The sequence below is a fragment of the Struthio camelus genome, chromosome 10 (genome assembly GCF_040807025.1).
Source record: "Struthio camelus isolate bStrCam1 chromosome 10, bStrCam1.hap1, whole genome shotgun sequence".
Classification (NCBI taxonomy): Eukaryota; Metazoa; Chordata; class Aves; order Struthioniformes; family Struthionidae; genus Struthio; species Struthio camelus.
In genome coordinates, this window is record NC_090951.1 from 22,662,616 (window position 1) to 22,688,288 (window position 25,673).

A 25,673-nucleotide genomic window follows, 5' to 3' on the forward strand; every position below is an offset into this window, starting at 1 on the left:
GCTCTAATAACTCTGCTGTTGCACAGTTGTTATTGTATCCAGGACTAAAGCTGTGATCTTTGACCAGAAGAAGTTTTGACAATCCAGCATATGGTAAAAATAATCGGAGCAGTCTAAATTCTTTCACGTGCCTTGCGTGTGATGTCAGAAAGCAAATTTTTCTTAAGCAGCATTGAGATTTTGGGTAAATGCTTTGCAGTGGGAAGGATTAGGGTCTGGAGTCAGTCCCCAGGTTCTTCAGGGCTTACGTGATGTACTAAATTTTTTAATATTAAGAACCAATTTAGATACAGCGTGGTAGAAGTGGGTTGTATCAAAAGCCAGGAAGATAAAAGCATGATTCTTCAGAAATTACTTCTTCTGTTTTGACTAATGTAATGACTATAGTATTTTTTCTCTGTAATTATGACCTAACCTTCCGATTTACTAATGTCAAGAATGGTGTGCTGCTGCGAACTGTCCTGGATCCTGTTACTGGTGATCTTTCTGATACCAGGACCAGATACCTTGGCTCACGGCCCGTGAAGCTCTTCCGAGTCCGAATGCAAGGCCAAGAGGCGGTGAGTGAAGCAAGGATCCCACAGGGTGCAGATCTGATCCCCAGGCACGCTGTCCCAGTTTTCCTCAGTGGTGGGCAGGGTGGGGACGCATCCTTATAGCACAGCAGGACCCTCTGGGTAAGGGTGGGAAGTAGAATGACTTCATTGTGGAGCTGCCTGGCTCGCGGCTTGCTCTTTCATAAACAGCCTTGTTCGTGTTGGTATTCCCCTCACCGCTTTGGAAGCGACGAGTAGTGCTGCTCTGCCTTCTCCGAACCAGGACCCGTCTGACCTGTAGGTTGTGTTTGCAGTGTGCCTGCAAAGCCCTGAGCAGACTCTTTGAATTAGAGACGCTGAAAAGGCCTATCTCACTTGCCTCAGTGCCCAGAGGCTGAGGAGGCCCGTATAGACGTTTTCTTAGTCCTTGACTGCTTGATGATGCAGTTCATGGTCATCTCTGAATGCTGAGAATGGTTCAACCAAGGGCTACTCAGCTGACATGCATGGTTCAAGGAAAATATTTGCAGGATTTGGCATAAAGGGAAGGACATGTTTCATCAGCAGTGCCATTTGCAGCCCTCCTGATGTGACACTGGGGAGATCAGCCACCTCTTGCTTGACTCATTTTTGGATGACACTTTCAGGGTTGAGAAATACTGCTGGTCAGTGTAGGGGGCTGCATCTGGAAATCTGAGCTCTGCTTTAAGGTTATGGTACATGGTGTGAATCTGTTCAGCCTGTTCCTGCTGATCTGCCAGCTGTAACTTGGAAGTGAGATGCTCCGCAACCCTAGTAGATAATGCTTGCAGAAAAGCTGAATGCTTTTCTGCTTTGAGACCAGTCTCACTTCCTTGTCTTACAGAATGGAAAAGAACCATATTGCTTGTGGCCAGTGAGTGATGCACTCAGAGTAGCCTGCGAGTATTTCAGTTCAATTCCAGCTTTTATCTCTCGGGCAGAGAGTGAGGCCGTATTGAAGTCGATTTGGCCAAATGTATAAAGCTTGAAGGGCTTAGAAGTGCTTAACTTGATTGAAAACAGGCCATTGATTTCATTTTTCAGTTAAGTTTCACTTATTAAAATGAAGCCCAATGCTAAGGCATTGGGATTGTAACAAAACAGTAAATATTTATTTTAAAAGACCTATTCCCATTTGAATGTGTTACTGCAGAAAGGAGAAAAAAAAACACTATGGAAGTATTTGTTGATCTTGGCGTTTACAGATAAAATAGTTTTCATAGCGTCTTGGTGTGAGTTTCCATTGTCTTGATAGTAGCTTCAAGTTCCTCTTTGTGCCATACACAATTTCCAGATTAAACTATCTCTTGAAAGCAAGCAGTGTTTCTGAAGGTATGCTGTGAGCAGGGTGGAGTCCACCTCTAAGAATTAACTTTTTCTAGGGGTAAGAATCCAATTACTGCGCTCTGCATTCATCCATATTGCAAGGAGTGAACTTGCCCCATTCCTAGATTGGATAAATTTGCTGTATTGTCTGTCTTTCGCAGGTACTGGCTATGTCAAGCCGCTCCTGGCTCAGTTATTCCTATCAGTCACGTTTTCACCTGACCCCTTTGTCTTATGAAACGCTGGAGTTTGCATCCGGTTTTGCTTCTGAGCAATGCCCAGAGGGCATTGTAGCCATTTCCACAAACACACTAAGGTAAGGACTGATGGGGGAACACTAACATTTCTGAGCTGGGGTGCCAGGCAGAGGGAGAGGTGGTGATCTCCGACTAGACGTACAAAAGGATAAAGGGAAAGCGTCTTGCCTTAAGAGCAAAGGATTTGCAAGGTTATTTGGTTTTGGGTAATGAAAGTTCTAGAGCAGAAACGCTTGAATGCGTTTCAGAAAACGAATGGGAGACAAGGTAGTCATGCTGTCAACAAAAAGTAGGATGCGCTGCACTTCCCTGATTTGTATTTTCTAGTTTGTTTTAAGGAACAAATGTAATTCAGGCCATCCTTAAATCCTCTAATTTTTGGAGAGGGAAGTTCTTAATATCTGTGAATCTGTTGTGTATTAGGATCTTGTGGTTTATGATCTGAAATGGCTACTTTGCAGAAAATAGGGCATGTGATTTAAGATATCAGAGGCGTGACAGTAGTGTATTTGTTGCCTATTTTACATGTCAGCTTAGATACTTAATAAAAAGATAACTGAAAATAATAAGGGAGCACAAATTCAGGAGCTCTGCTTTATGTACTTGAACAGGCACTTTTTTCATATCTTTCCTCATTGGAATATTGCAGCATTCATTGCTTTTAAAGGAGTCTTTCTTCCTTGAGAGACTTGTGGTTTTTTGGTCACCAAATGCCAGAAGAGCTGGCGTTTCAGCTGGCAAGTCGCAGGAACTTGGCCATTCAGGCACTGGCGTTTTTCATACCCTTGTAACTAAAGCTCCTCAGAGGAGGATTTGATTACTTGCCAGACAGAGTCTCTGTCACGTTTAGGTTCAGATGACGTGTTCCCCAAAGGTGCCCTTTCGCCCTTTAATGTGCTTTTTGTTCCTCTCGGGATACATTTGCTTCAGCAGCACAGTACTGTGCCCAAAAGGGACGAGCGCTCAGAACCTGCCCTGAGACAGTGAGAGCGCCCAAGTCAAAGATGTAGGACTGCAGGGCACACCTGTCCGACAGCATAGGCTCCTATTTAGGATGCTAGTTTTACTCCACTTACTAGAACTGTTTGCTAGTGGCTGTCTGGCCTGAGGGAGGACTAGCGGTCATCTCCAGCACTGGCTAATTTCACGGACCTAAAGCTCGACTCCAGCCTTGTTTTCTTGGACAGTTGCTTTTGGAACGTGTTGAACGTGTGTCACATCTTTGCCCCCCAGGATTTTGGCACTGGAGAAGCTGGGGGCAGTCTTCAACCAGGTTGCCTTCCCCTTGCAGTACACACCCCGAAAATTTGTCATTCACCCTGAGAGCAACAACCTGATCATCATTGAGACAGACCACAATGCTTATACTGAGGCCACCAAAGCCCAGAGAAAGCAGCAAATGGCTGAGGTAATCGGGATGGGGGATGAGTACATATATCCTTTCCCCAGAGCTGACTTCTGCAGCTAGTCCTCAGCTGCCGTTGCCTGCGAGCTTTTGTGCCCAATGGGAATGCAGGGTCGGATGGGAATGCAGCGCAGTGCTGGTGCACAGGTGTAGATGTTTTGGAAGCTCAGTCCTGAGTTGTCCCCCTCTGCGTAGGGGGGAGCTGACTGCATTGTGTGATCTGTTTCTCAGTCTGCCTGCTGTTCAGCGTTAGTTGTTTCTTAATAGCAGACTGTGGCATCACATTATCTGGCCTCCCAGTTCTTCTGAAGATCTGTCTCAAAACCCAAATTTCAGCAGAATACGTTACTGCTCGATGCTCCTTTCTTTGCATGTTAGTATGGCAGGCTTTAAGAACCGCATATCAGAGGACAGTCCTGCTTGTGTAACGCTATTCCCTGGGTATTCTGTGACTGAGGATGTTTGAATTGCAGTGGATTATTTTTTTCAGTTTCCCCAATGTAGTTCCCAGAATTGTCGCTTTGGAGAAATAGTTCCCCAGACAAATTCCTTGTGGGCAGGGAAGAGCTGATAGTCCTGTGCTGTGAGCTTCAGAGACCTCCTTGGGAATAAGCTCAGGGCAGGTGGAGTCTCTTTAGAAAGCCTTAGGATTCAGTGGCTTTCATATGCTCAGAGGCAGTACCTTGCCTTGGATTGCCTGCACTTAGGGGGAGAATCTTCTACATGGCGCCTCAGTATGTCTGGAAAAGGAATTCTCTGAGCTATTTCTTTTCCCCACCCTTTAATGTGCCATAGGAAATGGTGGAGGCTGCAGGTGAAGATGAGAGGGAACTGGCTGCAGAGATGGCTGCAGCCTTTCTGAATGAGAATCTTCCAGAGTCCATCTTTGGTGCTCCCAAAGCAGGAAATGGACAGTGGGCCTCTGTTATCAGGGTGATGAACCCCATCCAGGGAAATACGTTAGATCTAGTCCAATTGGAGCAGAATGAAGCTGCCTTCAGGTAAGAAGCCATGGCAGATGCAGCAAGGATCTCTGTCTGTGATAAGTCTTAACGTATTTTTCTTTGTTTTGCTCAACTGTTAATGGCTTGAAAGCCAAATGTACATGTTATCAAGAGACAGGGTTTAAATGCCAGAAGTGATTTCCATGTGCTTAAAGCTTTTGTCTTGCCTTTCCTTCCCTTCCCACCCTGATCTGTCCGCATGTTGCACTAAGAGCTGGTGTACCCCTCCAAACGTGTTCCCTGGACTGCAGTGGGTGAAGAACAACACTGGGATGTGAATGATAGATAAGAGAACTGGGAACATAAGAATTTGCTGCTATCCCTCACTTCCTCCTCTTTTCCAGATCGTCTGAGGATAGACTAAATGGGAAGGAAGTGTTGGAGGGGCAGGGTAGAGAAGGCCAACACAATTACTGTAAAGAATAGTGAGTGGGTAGGAGGGAAATGCTTCAGCAGGTGGAGCAGAGTTAGATCACGCTAGTCCGAAAGGCTGACTCTGTCTTGTTTTGTCCAGGACTCCCAACCTGGCTGAGCTAAGCACTGGGCAGGAAATATCGCTGATGTATGTATGTGCCCAAATTGGAACAGCCTTTGAAAAACAGTTTCTAGTGCAGCCTTGTACGCTGCTGGGCAGCGTCCAGCCTGTAAAGGCATCAGAGTAATGCGTTGGGCATATATGACAGTTGGAGCCCATCTTTTCTATGGGGAGGAGGGAAGAATGAAGGAGTGGAATCTGCTTTAAAAGTTTCTGCAGGGGTGAAAAATGACCACTGAAAATTAAAATGTCAGTGCTTGAAGGTTGGGCTTCCAAACCTCTGCCTGGCCAGATGTGAGTCATGCTGTCAGAGAATCGGGTCTGTGTGGCACTGGTTTCTGTGTCCAGATCACACTGCTGTGTCTTGTCATCCCCAGCGTGGCTGTGTGCCGGTTCTCCAATACTGGTGATGAGTGGTACGTGCTGGTGGGAGTCGCCAAGGATTTGATTCTGAACCCACGCTCTGTTGCTGGGGGATTTGTCTATACATACAAGCTGGTGAACAGCGGTGAGAAGCTGGAGTTTCTGCACAAGGTGAGAGGGATAAACAGTTTTGTTTGTGTCTGGGGTGACTGGGACATTTGTGGGCAGAGTGTTGGAATAGCTATTTCTTCACCCTGAATGATACAGTAGCATTGCCGTACTCTCACTGAATCCTGGGTAAGATTGTCGGCGTTACACACACGCGCACGCACACAGGAAAGAATCTCAGAGGAAATAAGTTACCTCCTCCAAAATCGATTGGGACATCTTTTGCAGAGCTGGGATTTGAACAAGGATCTCCCGAGAGTCCCAGCCCTTTGCCTTAGCTACAGTCTCATCCATCTGATTGGTAGCTGGGACAGAAGCAGTGTTTCCCATGTCACAGGGAGAGGAGAGAAACAGCTCTGTTTCCATTTGGGAACATGAGCTCAGAGAGCTGCTGTGAACATTTGTTTACAAAGGAAATTGGGCCTTGGTGATGAAGGCTCTCAGTCCTTGGCTCAGCACACTGAGCTAGTGTGATCTGTCATCTTTCCTGTGATGCTGTTTTGGTTGCTTGTAGAAATAATTATTCTCCTAGTGATAAACTCACTTGGTAGGTCTCTGGGGCTTTAGTGAGGGTTTCAGCAAAAACTGTGTTAAAACAAAATTCTGGTTTTTTTTCCCCACGTGCTTCAAGCTCGACCGGGACTTGAGCAGATCAGCACGTGGAAAGGAATGTTGTGGCTTCCTTCACTTCCTATGGTCCTCAGGCAACAAGTCTGTTCCGTCCTGGAGCGGGGCCTTTTCTGGTGCCATTGAACACCCACTTTGGAGTTGACAGAACTGATCATATGAAATAACTGGTCTTAGCTAATGCAGTCAAACTAAGAACACTGTAACTGGAAACCCCCAACAAATTCGCTTTCTCCACTGTGGCTGATCCTTTTGGATTAATTATGAGTATGCTCTAATGATAGGAAATTTTCAGCCCTATCTGAGTTAGTATAGCTGTGGGGACGCTGAAATTGTTCAGATTTAAGGCTTTCTTCTGTGGCAGCTCCAGAGCATCCGTGACAGATGCTGAACTAGATTCATGCCTTTGTTTTAAAAACGGACAATCTGGATGGATTTAGGCAAAGGAGAAAATCTTTCTGTTGAGGATAAAGTAAAGCTAGCAACTGACGTAACAAGATCTTCCTCACTTTGCTGCCTGTTCAGCGTGACGTTCTTGCAGCAGTCCTGTACTTCGTTTGAAGGTGCACTGCCAGAATTGTGTTGTCTGTGTAGTACCCAGAGCTCTGTTAGAACCAGGTGTGGTACGTGCCCTTGTTGAAAGGCCTGCAGAGGACTGACCTGTTGCCTCTCCTGCAGAAAAAGGTTATGATTAGCCTCTTGCATTGAAAGCCTTGGCACAGGACAGTGAGCTTCAGCTGAGCCACTGGATGGATCTGGTCTGAAGCTTGGTGTGGGGTTAGTTTTGGTAACGGGGTCTCACATGTGTTCCTCTTATCTCTTTGTAGACACCTGTGGAGGAGGTTCCTGCAGCAATTGCCCCATTCCAAGGTAGAGTCTTAATTGGAGTTGGAAAGCTTTTGCGCGTATATGACCTGGGCAAGAAGAAACTGCTTCGGAAGTGTGAGAATAAGGTAATGGCTTATGTTCTTGGCTAGGGCTGTTATTAGGAGCGAGTAATGCCTTGCAGCATGAGTGGAATAAGGCTTTAGCTGCTGTTCCAGCCCACGTGAGCCTGTGCACTTAGATTTCAACAAGGTGCCTGTGCAACACAGGAATGCCTTGGGCATATGTATCCAGAGCAACATGGCCGCTCTGGTTGGACAGAACTGTTATACTGCCACTTCGCATCCCAGGCACGCATCATTTTTCCCGACCGTCCAAATAGTTGCATTTTCTTTTTCATACCAGCTCAATGCAGGGCTATTAATGGAGTTGTGCAGGAGTTTCACAAGTCTGCAGAGGGGATGGCTTTTGGCCATCTGCTGCTATCCTGTTGTAAATGTGAGAGATGTTATCCAGATACAAAATGATAACTGCTGGAAATCTTCCCTTAGGTTAACTGAGCAGTAGGCTGGGAGCCAAAGTTGGAGGATGCATGAGAGTTCCTCTTAAGATCACCATAGTCCTGAAAAGGGGCTTTGTCCTCTTAGAAATAGGTGGTCCTTCTTGCTCACCTTCTTGGATATTTTAGGAAAAGAAATTGCAGAGCTTGGTTTTCTAACACTGTTGCCTGCTCCTTCCTCCCTCAGGCGAGTTATACAAACCTGTAGCAGTTGCTGCTTAGCCACTACAGAAAGGAACTCCAGCAAGCCCACAGGCAGACTGGGGTACTCCCCCCTCCCCCCCCCCCCCCCCCAAAAAAAAAAAAAAAAAAAAGACTGAGAATACTCATGACAAGTTGAAGCTTTCCTTCTTGGGTCCTTCATGACCAGAGCAGAGAAGGGACATAAGCAGTGCTTCTGACCTCTGGCCTGCTTTGTTTGCAGGACTGTCTCCAGCATGTCTTCACAGGCTTACCAACAGCGTGTGTTCTCTGGGCCTGATTCATATAAAGCTAGCTGAGAATGATGCCTGGTGGATATTATGTTGCATGGGCTCTGCATTGACAGTATATTTGGGTTGGAGCCATAGTATGCCATAAATGAGCAACTGGTGTTGGAGAAAGCAATGGGGAATGAGGGATGAGCCATATTTGAGAGGGAAACATGGTAAAAATTGAATTGAGTAGAGTGGAGTTCGTAGGTAGTGGAACGCCTATGCTTCCCTCTTTGAAGCGCTCAGGTCTTGTCTTTCTCTCAAAAGCACATTGCCAACTATATCTGTGGCATCCAAACCATTGGGCACAGAGTGATTGTTTCAGATGTTCAGGAGAGTTTCATCTGGGTGCGCTACAAAAGGAATGAGAACCAGCTCATCATCTTTGCTGATGACACCTATCCCCGATGGGTCACTACAGCAACTCTCCTGGATTATGACACAGTGGCTGGAGCAGACAAGTTTGGCAACATCTGCGTGGTGAGTGCGCCTCTGAGTAGTTGGGGCCTTTCGGACGCAACACGTTTTTCCTTGGAACATCCATGATTCGTCTTAAACGAATGAGAATCTGCATAGTTGGAGACAACGCCCTGTACCATTCACTTGTTTTTATGGGATGACTAGCTTTTAAAATCATAGTGGCCTGCTGGAATTTATCAGTTCGTTAGTTAAAGCAAACAAGTTAAAAACCTCAGCAGGTCAAAAAACACTTTATTTCTGAAGCATTCAATAACTTGTGTTTTTAAAAAAAAAAAAAAAAAAAAAAAAAAAAAAAACTTAAAGCTTAAAAGCCCTAAAACTTGCTGTGAATGAGCCTTGAAACCAAGCTTACAGCTGTGAAAGAGCCCAGGAGAACTTATATTAAGGTTATCAGTCTTACTTTCCCTGGCTAAATCTCAGCTCTGGCATTTAGCTTTCTCTGTCACTTCCTCTTGAAAGCTGGCTTTGTCTGTGCTGATACTTCCCCAGTTGGCTGAATTTCAGCTGGGGAGGAGGACAGAATAGATGGTTTTTCTGCCAGAACTTTGATCTCTTTCTGAAGCCTGCTTGGGTGCTTTGGAGTTCAGAAAGGGCCAAATGCTGCACCTGCAGGATTTGGCCGACTCATGTAAATCCATCTTCTTAAGTTTTCCTGACTCACATCCATCAGACTGTTTCATTAGTGGGACCTACCTTCAAAACAGTACATTTTGACCTTGCCCCCCAGGCTGATCCGCAAATTCCAGGCTAGGCAGGGGCCAGCACCTGTCATCAAGTCCTGTCCATGTTTTTTTGCTCTTCTGAGCTCTTGACAGCATGGTTGTCTTTCAACTCTAAAGGCTTTGTTGGAGAGGGGATGAATGATCTTACTGTGAGTGGTTTATAAGTGACCCCTTTAAAAATGATTCTTTTATAGTCCACCAAATGGGTATATTCAAGCACCACAAGGATTTTCCAAAAATGAGATGCTTCTGCAACTGGCTATCTCTTTTCTTCTCTTTCCAAAACAGGTGAGACTGCCGCCCAACACGAACGATGAGGTAGATGAGGATCCCACGGGCAACAAAGCTCTCTGGGACAGGGGGCTGCTTAACGGAGCGTCACAAAAGGTAGTGTTTCATGGGAAGCCTGTGGTTATTGGGGGGGGGAAAGGAATGTGCTGCTTTTCTGTGAAGTCCTCTGCAGTGGTGTCCAGCAGATGTCCTGGCAGTTCTGTACCTACCCTGCTGTGCTGTGGATGATCAGTCTTCATTGTCGCTGGGAGCCAAGTTCTGTCTCTGAAATCATGGTCAATGCCTATTCAGTGATGTTGGATTGAAGCAGCATGTTCACTTTCTTTTCCTGCTTTTCTTCATTACCTGTATCCGTTTGTCAGCTCAAGAGGGTAATTCAGCAGCATGCTGAGTTTTGCCATCTGGTCACAGGTGGAAGGCACTTCCTCTTTAGAAAGCAGTCTCAGAACTAGCAGGTGGTTGAATTTATTCTGCTCTCTTCTCTCAAGCCTTTAGTCTTTTGATGTTTTTATATAAGCTAAAGAACAATGATTCTTGCTGTCTTTCTGTGTTGGCTTGCAGGCTGAAGTGATTATGAATTATCATGTGGGAGAGACAGTGCTTTCCTTACAGAAGACCACACTGATCCCAGGAGGCTCTGAATCTCTTGTCTATACCACGTTATCAGGAGGCATAGGAATCCTGGTCCCTTTTACATCCCATGAGGTAAGCAAGCTGCATCATTTTACTGCAGACTTACACTCTTCCGTGCATTCCTCCACAGCCAGTATATTATGTGCTTTATCTCTTGAGGGTAACTCTAGGGCTCTGCAGTGCATTAAAACCAGGGCCGCAGGAAAGCTTGCATCTGTGGGACAAGTTCAGATGCAAAGGGAAAGAGAAGGAGCTTGTAAACTGTTTTCTTCTACATCTGTTTCTTTCAGCATTGAGAGCTTTTTGTGTTGCACTGCTGTTCCAAATCTGTTCGTGTTCCAGAGGAGTAGCTCTTGGGTGACTTAGTGTCTATGAGGAGAGTGTCTTATGGCCTGTTTCCTGTGTAGGGGTGTGTAGCCTGTAAACTCTACTGACCACACACTGGTGCCTCTCAACTCCTATTGTATGGACTGCATTCACTGCTCAGTTTGCTGTGGCCTGCTGGAGCAGCGTATGCGAAAACATTTGCTCCTTGTACTGCACCTCCAGGCTGCACAGCCGCTATGCGTTCCAACTCATGGGAGTCTGAGCTTGGCCACAGTGGCATAGTGGCTCTTGAGCTCTGTTGTAAGTGCTCAAAGGGTGGAAGTGGTGAGGGAGTAACTTCTGAGACCAGAGGTTGGCTGCAGTGTACAGGGGGCTGCTCTGGCAGAACCTGATTGTGGCAGTGTTATAGCCAGCACAGGAATGCCTGACTGATGGGCATATTGCCTTGGCATCAGCATGATAGAAGCGTATAGCAAACTGTTCTCTCACTGATTCTTGTCCCCTCAGGATCATGACTTCTTCCAGCATGTGGAAATGCACTTGAGGTCTGAGCACCCTCCTCTCTGTGGACGAGATCACCTCAGTTTCCGCTCCTACTACTTCCCAGTGAAGGTAGGCCTGAGTGTTTAGGATCAGTTGATCACTAGGGTTCAGAGGCTTGCTGTAGGACATAGATGCATTGCATAAGCAAGTCAGGGCTGCTGTTTAGTGGGGAAGACGGGGGCATTGTAAACCATAGCTGATACAGCAACTGTGGCAGTAACTGGAGCTAGAGTAGCACTCTAGCTACTCTCTAGCACTCTCTAAGGAGAGGAGTATAAGCACTTCATACAGTGTCTGTTTTGGTTTCTTAACCCTTATAATGAGTCTTCTGAGGGTTGGTTTTGAGACCCAAGCCCAGAGGTGCTGCTGCAGTGCTGCTCTGCCTGCCAGAGCATCTCCTTTTTCCATCCGAAAAGGCATTACATAGCTTTTTGTGTGGCTGGGTCAAACTGGATGTTTCCTGGGGGGTTATACTTTTTCACCACGATTGAAAAGCTTAATCTCCTCAGAAATGTGCAGGATTAACTATTTCTTATTTCAAGGAGGCATGTTTGAAGCTGTCAAATGCTGCAAGCAGAGTAATGTATATAGTAGCAGTCAGGAAACTGGACAGTTTCAGTTGCTGGAACAAACAGAGAGGGCGTTCTTGTTCTTGATGGCCTTGAGGCCGATTTGCAACATGCAGGACTTCAGAGGCCTTTGACATCTCACTAGAGATGTTTGCCTTTTGCTTATCTTTTCCAGCCTCCTCCATCAGCCTTTCCAGCACAGTGCTTAGACCCTGTGCTAGCTGAGGCTTGCTGGCCTGTCAGATCTGTCGCCTTTTCCCTTGTGATTCTTCAGCTGAACCCAGGCTTTCTGGGTTTCTCCTTCGTTAATCAGGCTGGCCAGTTTGACACTAACTGCTGCTATTCAGCAGATGAGGTCACTGAGCATGGTCTTGTTTCCAGGATGGGATTAAGAAACTCTCGGGAACAAGCTGTTTGTTGCCGATTTTCCCCATTTAGGTAGGGTTCAGTGCCTCTTGTGTTGTGTAGATTGAATGCTCTCCTCCCTTGTCCCTCCAGAATGTGATCGATGGGGACTTGTGTGAGCAGTTTAACTCCATGGAGCCTAACAAACAGAAGAATGTGGCCGAAGAACTGGACCGGACCCCACCAGAGGTGTCCAAGAAGCTGGAAGACATCCGCACGCGCTACGCTTTCTGAGTGGCAGCTGGCAGGAGCGGAACTTCTTGCTGGGTTCCTATGGACTCTCTTCCAAGCACAGTTGGAAGGAGGAATGTGTGCTTTTTTTCCTTTTTAAATAGTGGTTTGCTCCTCTTGGTTTATGCTCCAAAGTAACGTGATTCCTGTAAACACAGTATCAGAAATTAGGTCTCCCAGCACATCCTGCTGCTTATGTGAAGGCTCCTGACCCTGGGGTTCCAGCCAGCCAGACTCCCTCTTGGGAAGTGCCCAAGGAAGAGTGGAGACTGACCCTCAGCCCCATCTCTGGGTCAGGTCTGTGGCTCCCTTCTCCCTTCCGAATGAGGGAGTCTGAGGCCTCTTGTGCTGGCCTTTCAGCGGCCTTGCAGAGGGGACCTATAGGGCAGATCCAGCCGAGCCTCTGGGTTCAAATGGATTTGGGAGTTTCCCAGCTTTTGGGTAAAGGAAACAGCTGCAGCCTGACTCAGGGTTGCCCAGGCTCATTTTAGTAGTTGGTAGTGAAAGGATCTGGGCTTCCTCTAGCCCTAAGAGCAGCCTATGGGAAGCCTGGCTGTGTGTACTGTGTGTGACTGTCACGCTTGCCCTGAATGTTTCCTTTTGAATTGCAAGGGATTTTCAGACTCGCCATTTTTGACTGTTTTCCCTGTAAATAGAGTTTTGTACAATGTTGACTCTCTTGGGGGTGGGGAAGAGCAAGGCCTGAGTCTGGGACTTGATTTGTTTCATAATAACTTTGGCAAAAGCAAAGTCCTGTCTCCAAGCTGTGACTGTGAGCAGCACATGAAGAATAAAAGCCTGTTTTTTAACTAGTCTGACTCTGGGGCTCCTCTCCTTTGCAGCAGCTGTTCCCGACCTGGTGGGAGCAGATGCAGGGCGGAGGAGTTGAGCAAGAGCGCAGGAATCTGCACACCCTCAACCCTGCGCGTTGCGTGGATGCTGGAGCCCTGCAGCAGCCCTGCAGGTGGTAGCTTGAAAGCCCCTCTCCTGCCTGCTCCACCTGGAGCTGGCTGCAGGCTTGGCAGCATGTCCAGCAGCCAGAGCTGCGCTCCTGCAGTGTCTGCCTGCCCTGGCTGATTTTGCTGCTTCCGCAAAGTAGCGGAAAGTGCAGGCCAGGGATAGGATGTGCACGGAGAGAGGAGAGAAGGAGAAAAGATGGGAAAAGCATCGAGTGGGCTGGAGAAAGATGGAAGGAAGTGTCTTTCCTGCAGCTACTCCTTCCCCTGTCCTTCCAAGGCATGGCTGTGGCTCAGGGCTCCTTGCGTTGCACTGCGAAGCAGCGTGCAGCTCCAGGAGCAAGAGCCGGCTGCCAGGATTGCTGGCGGAAGGTCTTTCTCCTTGCTGCCTGCTACCTCACTTCAGCAAAGGGGCTGGGTTCCTCCAAGCCCATTGCCACTCCCCACCTTGGCATTGGAAATGGGTCTAAGCCCCTGGCCCAGTCACCCACTTGAAACAAACTGTGGTTTGGGTTCCTCATTTGGCCTGTGTCTGCAGTACTGGGTAATGGTAAACACATACCAACTTACACTGTCCCTTGGACCCTTTGCTTTGCTTTCCTGTTGCTTCGTTGCTGCAGGACTGTTGGTTCTGATGTGTCACTGGTTCTTTACCACCAATTTACCAGTGCTTCTGCCTGGGCTTTGAAGAGCTCTGTACTGTGTTCATGTGCCTTATTGGAGAGCGCTACATGTGGAAAGCTATGAATACGCGAGCTAAAGCTGGTGTGGTGCCCTGAGCTGTGGTCCTGCATGTGGCTTGTAATGCTCTGGGAGTGTGCTTGGGTGCTGGCAGCACCCAGTGCTCCCACGCCTGTACTTCCCATACTCATCCTCCAGCAGGCTGTGGCTCCCGTTTGGGGTCAGAGAATACTTCCTCAAGGGCCCCAGCAGAATTCAGCATTTGACACACCACCTCACCTGAAGTCAAGGGTGAAATCACACCTGAGGTGGTTCTGGGTGTTCCCAAACTGGTTTCAACACAAGGTTTGCTTCCTTGGCTGGGCCTAGGTAAACATCTTCCTTTAGTACAGTGCAGAGCGTGGTGAGGAGGAGCGACGAGGCAAAATGCTGATTGCAGTACGGAGGGGACGTCTGCCCTGTTCTGGGCCTGTTCCCCTGGTCAGGAAGGGTTTCAGAGGCTAGATGTGTCTCTGCACTGCTGCTCATCTTCCCCCAGTCCTTGCTGGGCACAGCGAGGCTCCAGCCAGGGACCCAGGAGAGCCCCTGGGAGCCAGGGTGAGCTTGGAGAGTTGAGGGCTCATCAGAGCAAGGTGGGATGACTTTCCAGATGAGAGGAGAGCAGTGACTGAGCCTACAAGTGTGCCCTTGGGCTACCTTCACTGGGCAAGCTACTGCAGGGAGGGAGGGAAGGCGGCTAAGCAGTGCTGGGGTGATGGTGTTTTGGGGGCCCTGACCAGGGGAACCCGAGGACCCAAAAACGCTCACAGGATGAACTCTGCTCCAGGAGCTGGCTGAGCCTCCTTTGCCTTTTCCCTGGGGCTTCCAGCAGAAAAGACCTGGGGATGCACCAGGGCGGCGGCAGCAGCGCGGAGAGGCGGAGGCCGGCTGGGGTTTCTCCCCTGCCCTTTGCACACCTGCAGCTGCCCCAGCTCTGCTCCTGCTGCTGCTTGAGAGAAAAACTCCCAGGGCTCCTGTTGCGTGCCAGAGGTGTTGCATGCTGGCTGAGGCTGCGTGGCTTGGGATAGCACCAGCGGTGATTTCCAGCCTGCTGCAGCCAAGCAGAGCAAACTGCCTCCAGCACCATACTGTAAAGCTCTGCGTTTTTTCCTTCTCTTCCTAGCAGTGACGGGGCTGCCAAGCCAATGACTATGTGGGCAGAGGTTACTATTAAATGGTTTCCTCTGATGCCTGCAGCAGATGCTAGGCTTGCTGCAAGCAAAATCCCTGTGGATACTGAAACAAGCTGGAGCTGGTCCTTCCCCTGCTAGGAGACAGGAGCCTTGCACCTAGCTCCCGGCTGCCCCTTGGGTCTCCCCGGCTGTGGCACTCTGGGAGGTGGGAGCTGAAGACGGGAAGCAAGGGCTGTGCCCAGGAGCTGGCCGGGGCTTGGGGAAAGCTTGGCAGAACAAGGGCCTCGGCCCTGACTGGGTGCCAGGGGAATCCCAGAGCGCGCTCCTCGCATGCAGAACCGCATTCCTTCCCACGCGTTTCCCTGGGAGCGCTGACCTGCTCTAGGATAGTTTGGTTCACGGAGCCCTGGCTCTCGCAGACCCACTGAACACCCAGCAGCCATTAGCGCGGAGGGCAACAAACTCTCCCAGGGGCTTTTCTCGCGGGCGGGGAGAACAGTGTCCGTCCCCTCGCAGCTCAGACCTGGCAGGGATTCAACCGGAGAAAATAGCATGGGCTTAGGCTGCAGGGAGCAGGTCTCCTTTTGGCCTCCGTTCAATGCCCCCTGCCCCTTTGAAACAAGTCTCCGCGGACGTGGCCTCCCTCGAGCCCGGCCTCCCTACAGTCTGTCCTCGGCACCGACGCGACTTCGTGCCCGGCAAGCACCATGCCGGCTGCTGTTTTGCGGCCCGCTGGGCCTCGCTGCATCCAAAACGCCCCCGCGGGCGCTAGCGAACCCGGCGGAGCTGTGTTGGCTGGGGCAGCTCCTCCTGGCCCGGGGATGCGGCAGGGCAAGCCCGGCTTTCCGAGGGCCGGAGGCAACAAAACGCGGCAGCGGCAAAATCCAGCGGCGGCTGGCTTGCCCCGTGCCTGCGGCGCTGCTCGCCCAGGTCGGTGGCGCGGCTGCGCCGCGGTTGGACGCCGTCTTGCCGGCAGCTGTCGCGGCCCGCGCCCGAGGCTGCCGAATCTGCCCATCGTTTCGGGGCTGTGTTTAAAGTCTGGCCGCCGGGCCGGGGCGAGGGAGAGGGGCCTTGGGGTCTCCCGCCTGGGCTTCAGTCGCCCTCGCCCTCCTGAGCCGGGCTACCACCCCCCTGGGAGCAGGTGGGTGCTGAGCCAGTTCAGCCAGCCCTGGGGAGCGTGTGGGCGCCCAGCCCAGTCAGCCGAGCACCCTGGGGCACCCAGCCAGGTGAGCTGAGCAGCCTCGAGGGGCCTAACCTGGTGGGCTGGGTGGGCACCCCAGGGAGCACGTGGGCACCCAGCCGGGACAGCCGAGCAGCCGGGGAGCAGAGGGGAGCCCAGCAGGGTTAGCGGAGCACCCTGAGGGCACCCAGCTGGATTAGCCAGGCATGCTGAGGAGCAGTGGAGCACCCAGCTGGGGGCAGCTCAGCACCCCAGGGAGCAGGGGGGCACCGGGCTGGGTCCGCTGAGCACCCCGAGGGCATGCGGTCGGGGCAGCCGTGCACCCCGGGGGCGAGGGGGCGGGGGGCACCCAGCCGGGCCAGCTGAGCATCGTCGGGGCGCGCAGCCGGGCCGCTGCCGCGCCGCTCTCGGCCGCGCCGGGCCCTCCCGCGCGGGCGGCGCCCTCCGCCCGGCCTCGGCGGCCGCCCCCTCCCGCCTCCCGCAGCCGCGCCGCGCCGCGCCGGCCCGGCCTCCCCGCCCGCCTCCCCGCAAGCGCGGCCCCGCCGCCGCCGCCGCCCGCGGGGAGACGCGTCCCGCGCGCCCGGGGCCCCGCGCGCCGAGCCAGGTGGGTCCGCGCGTCGCGTCGCGCGTGGGGCGGGGCGGGGCGCGCGGGGGCTGCCGCGCGGCGAGGGGAGGGCAGGGGAGGGGCGGGCGCTGCCGTGGATGCCCTCCCCGTGGCGGCCGCGCCACAGCACCGGCAGCGAGCAGGGCCGGGTGGCGCCGGGACAGGGCCCCGGGGCAGGACACGGGCCCCGGGCGCGGGGACACAGCGTGGGGGCATGGCACAGCCCCCTTCGCGTGGGGACACAGTGCAGGGACACGGCCCGGCCCCTTCCCGTGGGGATGCCTACAGCCTCCTTCAGGTGGGGACGCGGCACAGGGACATGGCCCGGCCTCCTTCCCATGGGGACCCAGCATGAGGACACGGCCCACGCGGTGTATGGCGACGGCGTGGCCCCTTTCACCAGGAGACACGGTGCAGGGACATGGCACAGGTCCCTTCACCGGGGACATAGTGTGGGGACATATCATGGCCCCCTTTGCATGGGGACACAGTGCAGGGACATGTCACAGCCCCCTTCAGGAGGAGACACGGTGCAGGGTCATGTCACGGTCCCCTTTGCATGGGGACATGGTAAAGGGGTGTGTCACGGTCGCCTTGGCATGGGGACACGGTGCAGGGTTATGTCACAGTTCCCTTCACCAGGAGACACAGTGCAGGGACATGTCACAATTCCCTTCACCAGGAGACACAGTGCAGGGACATGTCACAGTCCCCTTCACCAGGAGTCATGGTGCAGGGACATGTCACAGCCCCCTTTGCATGGGGACACAGTGCAGGGACATGTCACAGTCCCCTTCACCAGGAGTCATGGTGCAGGGACATGTCATGGCCCCCTTTGCATGGGGACACAGTGCAGGGACATGTCACAGTCCCCTTCACCAGGAGTCATGGTGCAGGGACATGTCATGGCCCCCTTTGCATGGGGACACAGTGCAGGGACATGTCACAGCCCCTTTTGCATGGGAACAGTGCAGGGACATTTCACAGTCCCCTTTGCATGGGGACTCGGTGCAGGGACATGTCACGGTCCCCTTCAGGAGGAGACATGGTGCAGGGACATGTCACAGCCCCCTTTGCCAGGGGACACAGTGCAGGGCCACGGCCCGGCCCCCTTCGCATGGGCCAGGCGATGCAGGGCCACGACGCAGCCCCCTCGGCCAGCCCCGTCCCCGGTGGAGCGCAGCGTGCTACCGGACTGCTGCTGAGGCCGCCGCGCTCGTCACAGGCCGGGCGCCCGCCGCTGCTGCGTCTGGACGGCGGCGGGGCGGCTGCTCCGGGACCTCGCAGCCCCCGGTGGCGCGGCCGCCGCTGGCTCCGCTCCCCCTTCCGCGGGGGCTCGGGCTGGCGCCGGCAGGGCGCCGGGCAGCAGCCTCTCTTTTTTTTCGGCGGAGGCCCTTTTTGCCGCCGCTCGGGCGCCGCCGCTGCTGCCGCCGGCCGAGCCGCCGCTCCCCACCTGCTGCTGGCGCGGCCCCGACGCACCCAGCCTCCCTCCCTGCCTCCCCGCGCCGGGCTTTGCCGTGTCTGTGCCCGTCTCCCAGGGGGCAAAGTCCCCGGCTGCGCTCCCCGCCGGGGCAGGGCTGACGGGCATGGGCCGAGCCCGCAGCCGGCCCTGGAAATCCCCTTCCTCTCCGAGTGGGCTGGCGAGGGAAGTCCTGCCCTGCGAGATTGGGTACCTGCGGGCGCCGCGGCGCAGCCAGAGCCGTCCCCGGCCGGGCGGCGCGCGCGAGGCGCCCGGCAGGACTCTGCACCCCAGCGCCTGCCTCTGCCCCTCGCGTGCCATGCGACGCCCGGGCCGGCACGGCGCTCCCAGCGCAGCGCCCGAGGCTCCGTGAGCGGCGCGTCGTGTCCCCCCGCCGGCCGGGGCCCACGGCTCCTGCCTCGCGCCCGCCCTGGGTCTGCAGCCGGGTCTTTCTCGTCTCGCGTCGCAGCTCGGAGCGGGCAGAGCTCGGCGGGCGATCCTGCGCCTCCAGCCCATGGAGCACCTCCGTTCCTCCCCTCTCGACACCCTGTGATGGACCGAGGACCTGCCGCCTCCCTGCGTCCCACCGGAGAGCAACCGGAGGCCAGCGCGCCCGCGGAGGGGAATTAGCCCCTCCACCCATGGAAGGGGGCAGCTGCCCGCGGCTCCAGCAGATCAGCCCGGCCCCCCAGCCCCGCGCCCGTCCCCCGGCACCCCGCCGCACACAGAGCGCTGCCCAGGAGGCTCCTGGCACCCGGGAGGCCGGTTGCCCCAGAGCGCTTTGGCCATGTAGGTCCAGCCTGTGGCTCCGCTGACTGCCGCGACCCGACTCTCACCATGCAGCAGGGATACGTGGCTGTCCTGTGTGAGTACAGCGTGGGGAGGGGGCCTCGCGTACCCGGGCAGGGGGGCAACGGGGCAGCAGCTGGGGCTGGACCAGGGCAGCGGTGCTGCATGGCTCCCTGCTGCATGCCCTGTCGGGGGACATAGCCCATCCACCTGGCCAAGGCAGCGCCGCTGAGCTGTGCTCGTCCCTGCCTGTCAGGGCTGTGCAGGGGCCCTGCGTCTCCCCAGGGCCGGCGTGGGGCTGACACTGCTCCTTCCCGGCTGCCCAGGTGTCCTGGCTGTGATGGGGCTGGAGGCTGCTGCACTGGACGAATGCGAGATCACCCGACTTCTCCAGGACAAGCTGCAGTACGAGATGCGCCTGCAGTACATGGTAACCCCTTCCCTGTGCCGGCGAGCCGTTCCCCCGCTGGCCCAGCTCCCGCCGCCGGTGCTGCAGCCTGGAGGGGCTCAGTTCTGTCCCCAAGCCCTGGCTTTTGGCACATAGCTGGGAACCACGGGCAGATATCTCTGTGTGGTGGCCCTGAAGAGCTGACCGGAGCCAGCCCCAACTTTTGCGTTGCAGACCCAGGACTTCTCCTGGATGGGGAATGCCAGGGCCAAGCCCTCTGCTGCTGCGAGATCTGGGGCTTGGGGTTGGTGGGCACTGGGTGATGTTTCTGCCCTGCTACGGTTGAGCTGTGCTGGATTGTGCCCAACACTATCTCTGCTGGTGCTTCTCATCTTGGAGCGGTGGCCAAGCCAGAGGGCTCCGTCTCTGATGCTCCTTCCTTGATGTCAAACTGCAATGGGTGTTGTAGCCTTCAAACAAGTCCAAGGGCTTTCCCACTGTTTCCCCTTTTCAAATGAGGCTGGTGGCATGTTCCTGTCCCCACTGGCACAGCCCAGAGGACAGGCTAGAGACCTTTGCTCTTTGCTGCCAGCCTCTGTGCTCTCTCTCGCCTTTCCAGAAACACTATTTCCCCATCGACTACACCGTGCAGGTCCAGTACGAAGAGGTGCTGAGGCCGTCCAACATCACCCACCTGGTAAGATGCCAATGTTGGGCCTGGCACGACAGCGCTGGGTCCCGGGGTGCTGAGGCTGGGGGTGCCCCCCCTGCCATGTACCAGCCCGGGCGATGGAGCCAGCCGCTAGTTTGGACTCTGGTGGCCTCACCAGCATCGGGCAGGCACTACCCTTGCACTGGGTCGGGCAGCAGGATGGCCCCACCGTGTCCTCAAAGCAGGGGGCGCTCCGGGGAGGGCGCTGAGGGGCTGCAGGCGTCGGGGCTCTCCCGTCCTGCTGGGACCCATCCCGGCTCTGACGCGGGGCATCCTCTCGCCTGCAGCGCAACGGGACAGTGTCGGAGGCAGCGCTGCGGTACCTCTGGTTCCACGTCAGCTCCCAGGCGCTGCTGAGGATCCGCGAGGTGCTGCTGGAGAAGCACCCGTCCTGGAAGTACACGCAGGAGCTGTGCCAGCTCTTCGACGCCCTGGGCAGGGAGTACAGCAAGTACCGACAGGTGGGGAGCCCCCGGCCCATGCCCGACACCCCTGCCCCGACACACGTTCGCACACCCGAGAGGTGCATGGGTGCTGTGTGCACACGTAGTGTGCAAACGCATGGTACCTGCACTGATGCATGTGTGGTACATGAACACACACAACAGTTGCTCATGCACAGATGTGTTTGGCCCATGTGCACACACACGAGTGCTTGGTACACGCAGCACCGACACGTGTGTGGTGCACAGGCACGTACAGTACATACAGTACAGGCGCCTGCATGGTGCACAGACACAGTGCATCCATGCACAGCGCATGTAATACAGGCATGTGTGTGGTGCACAGGCAGACACGTGCACAGAGGTGGTACATGGACACGCACATGGTACATGCACGCACATGGTGCATGCACAGGACCACACATGGCACCCAGACACATTCGGTACATGCAACACAGAGCCGTGTGTGGAATAGGGACACAGGACAGTACATGTGCACGTGCTTGTGGCATGCAGACCCACCTCCAAGCGCAGGAAACGCACCCCCAGGGCATGTCACCCAAGGATGGGACATGCTCAGACACACACACTACATACACATGCACAGGACACACAGAGTCAACACAACACATGGCACAGGCACGTGTGTGCCACACGCATACGTGGTCCCTGCACGCGTGTGGTGTTTAGTGGCGGTGCTGTGCTTGACCAGGAGTGTGTGTGGGGGGGGGTCCCCAATGCCATGTCCCTGCCATGCTTGGGGCAGCAGCTGGCATCTAGGGCACCCGAGCAGAGGGGCCGTGGGGCAGCTGTGCAGAGGGCTGCACATCTGGCATTGGTGGTTCAGTGGTAGAATTCTCGCCTGCCACGCGGGAGGCCCGGGTTCGATTCCCGGCCAATGCAGCCCTGCTTTTCTGCCCTTCACCCGTGCCCCTCCGCCTGGCTGGGCTGCCCCACTGCAGCTGTGCTGATGCTGCATCCCAGAGGCAGCAGCGTGTTTTGGTCCTGGGAGCCCTGGGAGCGGTGGCTTGCAACTGTTTGGGCTTCAGCGTGAGCCCAAAGTGGTGGTGTTTACCTTGGGGGCAGGTCCTGCAGCCCATCTTGGGGAGCCTGGGCTTGACGCAGTGTTAGCTCTGGAGCTGAAGGACAACCCCGTTAATCATGGTGATGTCTCAGGTAGCAGAAACTGGCTCCTTCGTGGCTTGAGCCCCTGGAATCAGACCTGTCTGTCTGTGTCCCCCTCTCTGGGGGCTCCCAGACAGCAGTGACCATCCCCACTGCCCTCAGACCTGCTGCCCCAATGCTACAGGGCCATTCTGCACCCAGAGGTCATCTTTATCGTAGACAGGGCCTTTCCTTTCCTTGTTTCTTCTCCTGTTAAAACACCCCGGTGCACAGGAGGAGAGGCCCAGCCTCGGCTCCAGCGGCTGAGGTGGGAGGGGAGGGCACGACTTGCCGCACCACGTCCAAGAGGCGCTGGAGCTGCTCACCCTGGGGGTGCACGGGGTCCCCTGGTTCTGCGCCTGGGCAGCAGCAAAGGGCCAGCAGGACTGCATAGCTGGCAGGAAAGGCAGCCTTGTCCCTGGTCAGCACCAGGGGCGTGCAGGTGTGGGGCAGCTGTGCAGAGGGCTGCACATCTGGCATTGGTGGTTCAGTGGTAGAATTCTCGCCTGCCACGCGGGAGGCCCGGGTTCGATTCCCGGCCAATGCAGCCCTGCTTTTCTGCCCTTCACCCGTGCCCCTCCGCCTGGCTGGGCTGCCCCACTGCAGCTGTGCTGATGCTGCATCCCAGAGGCAGCAGCGTGTTTTGGTCCTGGGAGCCCTGGGAGCGGTGGCTTGCAACTGTTTGGGCTTCAGCGTGAGCCCAAAGTGGTGGTGTTTACCTTGGGGGCAGGTCCTGCAGCCCATCTTGGGGAGCCTGGGCTTGACGCAGTGTTAGCTCTGGAGCTGAAGGACAACCCCGTTAATCATGGTGATGTCTCAGGTAGCAGAAACTGGCTCCTTCGTGGCTTGAGCCCCTGGAATCAGACCTGTCTGTCTGTGTCCCCCTCTCTGGGGGCTCCCAGACAGCAGTGACCATCCCCACTGCCCTCAGACCTGCTGCCCCAATGCTACAGGGCCATTCTGCACCCAGAGGTCATCTTTATCGTAGACAGGGCCTTTCCTTTCCTTGTTTCTTCTCCTGTTAAAACACCCCGGTGCACAGGAGGAGAGGCCCAGCCTCGGCTCCAGCGGCTGAGGTGGGAGGGGAGGGCACGACTTGCCGCGCCACGTCCAAGAGGCGCTGGAGCTGCTCACCCTGGGGGTGCACGGGGTCCCCTGGTTCTGCGCCTGGGCAGCAGCAAAGGGCCAGCAGGACTGCATAGCTGGCAGGAAAGGCAGCCTTGTCCCTGGTCAGCACCAGGGGCGTGCAGGTGTGGGGCAGCTGTGCAGAGGGCTGCACATCTGGCATTGGTGGTTCAGTGGTAGAATTCTCGCCTGCCACGCGGGAGGCCCGGGTTCGATTCCCGGCCAATGCAGAGCTGGAGTTTTTGCCACTTTTTCTGCGGAGAAGCTCATGGAGCACTGCAGGCCCCCATAACATGGACCGGAGCACTGGTGCCTTCCTGCGCCACCTCTTGCATTTGGGGCCAACAGGGGTGACCAGGGTCAACCCAAGGATGCTCACCCTGCTCCCAAGCAGAATCTGTCCCGGGCATCCTGGTTTTGCTCCCCCCTCCTTCTGCCTACCCCTGCAACTCCTCTGTGGGCACACAGGGCTCACAGCGTGGCATCAACAGCCAGGCAGAGCCAGAGCTGTCCCTCAGTGCCCCTCTGTCAGCCAACATGGCTCCTGCTGGGTTGTGGCAGGGCTGGGTGGCAGGGAGCATCCCTGGTTTGGTGGCAGTGAGTGGTCCTGGCTCAGCGGCAGGGAGCTGTACTGGTAGGGGGACAAGGTGCTGATGGGAGGGAGCCGGGGACCCCATCCTATTCAGATAGGGGTTTCATCATGTGGATGGACACTGTGGTGACTTGCATATGCAGGTTCTGTTTGTCCACGGCGCCTGCACGGGAGCCACCAGAGACATGGGCATGGTGGCAGGTGCCCTTGGACCTGGCGGGGGCCCTTGGTGGCTGGGGCGCCCAGCTGCAGAGCTGCCCCCTGATGTCAGCTGTGTCCTGTCCCTGCAGACGGATGTGGACGTGGTGGTGGCCGACCTGGTGAAGCAGGTCCACAGTGCCAGTGCGGATAGCCGGAGGAAGGCTGTGCGCCCCAAGGCCCTGCTGGACAACTGCCTCAAGGTCATGAGGATGCTGTATGGCAGGCCCTGTAAGTGGGACCGGGGAGCTGGGGCCAGGGATGCTCCGAGGGCAGGAGGAGCCTCGAAGCGGGTCCTGGTGGCCACGCTTGGGAGGGTGGGGGTCCCAGGGCTGGTGTCCTTTCGTGCGCAGTGACAGGTGCTCCCCTCTGCCCAGGTCGCTGGGACTCCACCTAATGCCGTGGAGGGCAGCAAGCTCGCCGTTGCCCGCCTTTGCCCTCCGCACAGCTCGGTGCCTCCCCTGGTGCCTCGCCAGCCCACTGCAGCGAGTGCCTCCCTCCTGCTTCCCTGCGCTGCCCCGGGGACCCTGCTTGGCCTCCAGTGAAGAGGAGAGGCTGCAGCGAAGGATGGAGGGGAGCTGCAAAGAAAACATCTCCCACTGGTGCCCGTCCCACACGACGGGCTCAATGCCTTTTGCTTTTGCTAGGCATGAAGAAGCTGCCTCTCCTCTCCTGCCTAGCGGGGATGTGGCTATCCAAAGAGGACATTTTGGGTACCCCTCTCCCTGGCTGTCCTGGGGGCATGCGGGACGCCTGACCCAGCCGTGGGGCTGCAGGCCTGCCCTCCGCCTGCGCCCATGGTTGTTGCAGGGAGGGAGCTGCTGTGCCACGGCAGGGAGCCATAGTACCCTGGTCCCTGGAGGGTGCTGGGGACCATGGTCACCAGTTCCTCGTCCAGCTCAGCTGCCTCACCCTGCCCACAAATGGAGGTGCAGAGGGGCACCGTGCCACCCTGGGAAAGGCCACCCTATGCGGGACCCTGGGACTGTGCATGGCCAGGGAGGCTGTGACACAATGCCCAGCTGCTGTCTGAGCAGCGTCCGGTGCTGGCTGGGCTTGATCTGAAACACCCAGCAGCCCTGCAAGCACCTTGCGGTCCTTCTGCATGGGTGCAGGCTGGAAGCGGGGACCCAGACCCACATCCTGTGGGAAGGGGGTCCCCAGCCAGGTTGAGAGATGCCGCCTTGTCCTGTTTGCAGTGGGTGTGATTTTTATCACCAGTTTCCTGTTGTTTTGTATTTTTCCTCAGCTTTCATTAAAAAATGAATAATTTTCTAGCGCTCATTGTTGCAGATAAGCTTCAGACTGGGTCACCTAAAAGCTCAAACCTTAACTGAAATAAAAGACAAGCAGACAGAAGCCCAGCTGCCTTGGCTGCCTCTTAATTTTGGGAGTCATTTTCCTCCCTCGGCTTTTCATGGGGGAAACATTCAGAGCACTCGCTCTGGTGACGTCTTGTTCCAGGTCTAACTGGCGGAGGCAGGAAAATAGCTCCCCTTAGCATGTGTCTGCTGCAGCAAACTGATTCCCTGCGGCCTTGGTGACAGCAATGGGGCCACCGGGGCCGAGGCTGGGCTGGCGCCTTGGCTCGGCTCTCTCCTTTAGCAGTGCCTCCAGCACGTCGTGGCAGAGCTGTGCGGGCGACAGTGGCAGCCCAGCCTCCTCTTCCTCCTGTCCCATCCCGTCCTGTCTGGACAAAGGGCCGAGCCGCTGAGCTTCCTCCTTGCCTCTACCCCAGCAGCCCCGTTCTTGCTTTTTCCTCTGTAAGAAAACATCTGGGTTTGGTTTGTTGTGTTTGGCTGCGTGAGCTCAGAGGCACGCTGGAGGGGAGAAGGGGCTGGCAGACACTCACCGTGCTGACTTCCCCCTCTGAGGTGATTGAATTAGCTTAATCAGCTATTATATACCTT

The 25,673-nt window shown here is 55.1% G+C and overlaps 2 protein-coding genes and 3 non-coding genes across 7 annotated transcripts in view; all 5 read left to right on the plus strand.

Moving 5' to 3' along the window:
- Positions 1-13,112, plus strand: part of SF3B3 (splicing factor 3b subunit 3) — a 32,730-nt gene extending 19,618 nt beyond the window's left edge. For both annotated transcript variants that reach the window (XM_068956153.1, XM_068956154.1), the window contains exons 16-26: positions 438-560; positions 2,045-2,199; positions 3,374-3,548; positions 4,341-4,546; positions 5,462-5,618; positions 7,070-7,195; positions 8,367-8,579; positions 9,590-9,688; positions 10,154-10,297; positions 11,060-11,164; positions 12,163-13,112. In XM_068956153.1, the coding sequence (XP_068812254.1) occupies positions 438-560; positions 2,045-2,199; positions 3,374-3,548; positions 4,341-4,546; positions 5,462-5,618; positions 7,070-7,195; positions 8,367-8,579; positions 9,590-9,688; positions 10,154-10,297; positions 11,060-11,164; positions 12,163-12,303 (1,644 nt within the window). In that variant the 3' untranslated portion in view covers positions 12,304-13,112. The remainder of the gene's footprint in view (positions 1-437; positions 561-2,044; positions 2,200-3,373; positions 3,549-4,340; positions 4,547-5,461; positions 5,619-7,069; positions 7,196-8,366; positions 8,580-9,589; positions 9,689-10,153; positions 10,298-11,059; positions 11,165-12,162) is intronic.
- Positions 13,113-16,804: 3,692 nt separating this feature from the next.
- Positions 16,805-25,122, plus strand: IL34 (interleukin 34). Of its 2 annotated transcripts, XM_068956110.1 has the most exons (7): positions 16,805-16,893; positions 18,822-19,217; positions 19,468-19,571; positions 20,149-20,226; positions 20,529-20,702; positions 23,856-23,994; positions 24,141-25,122. In XM_068956110.1, exons 2-7 carry the CDS (start codon positions 19,190-19,192, stop codon positions 24,158-24,160), a joined length of 543 nt encoding a protein of 180 aa, XP_068812211.1. In that variant the 5' UTR covers positions 16,805-16,893; positions 18,822-19,189; the 3' UTR covers positions 24,161-25,122. The 2 variants fall into 2 exon arrangements, with proteins under 2 accessions (XP_068812211.1, XP_068812212.1); XM_068956111.1 differs by lacking the exon at positions 16,805-16,893 and having other exon boundaries at positions 19,082-19,217; positions 19,468-19,546.
- On the plus strand, positions 21,517-21,587 carry TRNAG-GCC (transfer RNA glycine (anticodon GCC)). The gene has a single exon. It is a non-coding gene; the product is annotated as a tRNA-Gly (tRNA).
- On the plus strand, positions 22,325-22,395 carry TRNAG-GCC (transfer RNA glycine (anticodon GCC)). Its single transcript has one exon. It is a non-coding gene; the product is annotated as a tRNA-Gly (tRNA).
- Positions 23,133-23,203, plus strand: TRNAG-GCC (transfer RNA glycine (anticodon GCC)). Its single transcript has one exon. It is a non-coding gene; the product is annotated as a tRNA-Gly (tRNA).
- Positions 25,123-25,673: the final 551 nt, after the last annotated feature.

What these genes read in the sequence shown, in the direction of transcription:
- IL34 (XM_068956110.1), top strand. Translation starts at nt 19,190, where the DNA reads ATGCAGCAGGGATACGTGGCTGTCCTGT. An exon ending in CGTCCAACATCACCCACCTG is followed by an intron (nt 20,227 to 20,528) that starts GTAAGATGCCAA and finishes TCTCGCCTGCAG; the next exon opens with CGCAACGGGACAGTGTCGGA. An exon ending in GATGCTGTATGGCAGGCCCT is followed by an intron (nt 23,995 to 24,140) that starts GTAAGTGGGACC and finishes CCCTCTGCCCAG; the next exon opens with GTCGCTGGGACTCCACCTAA.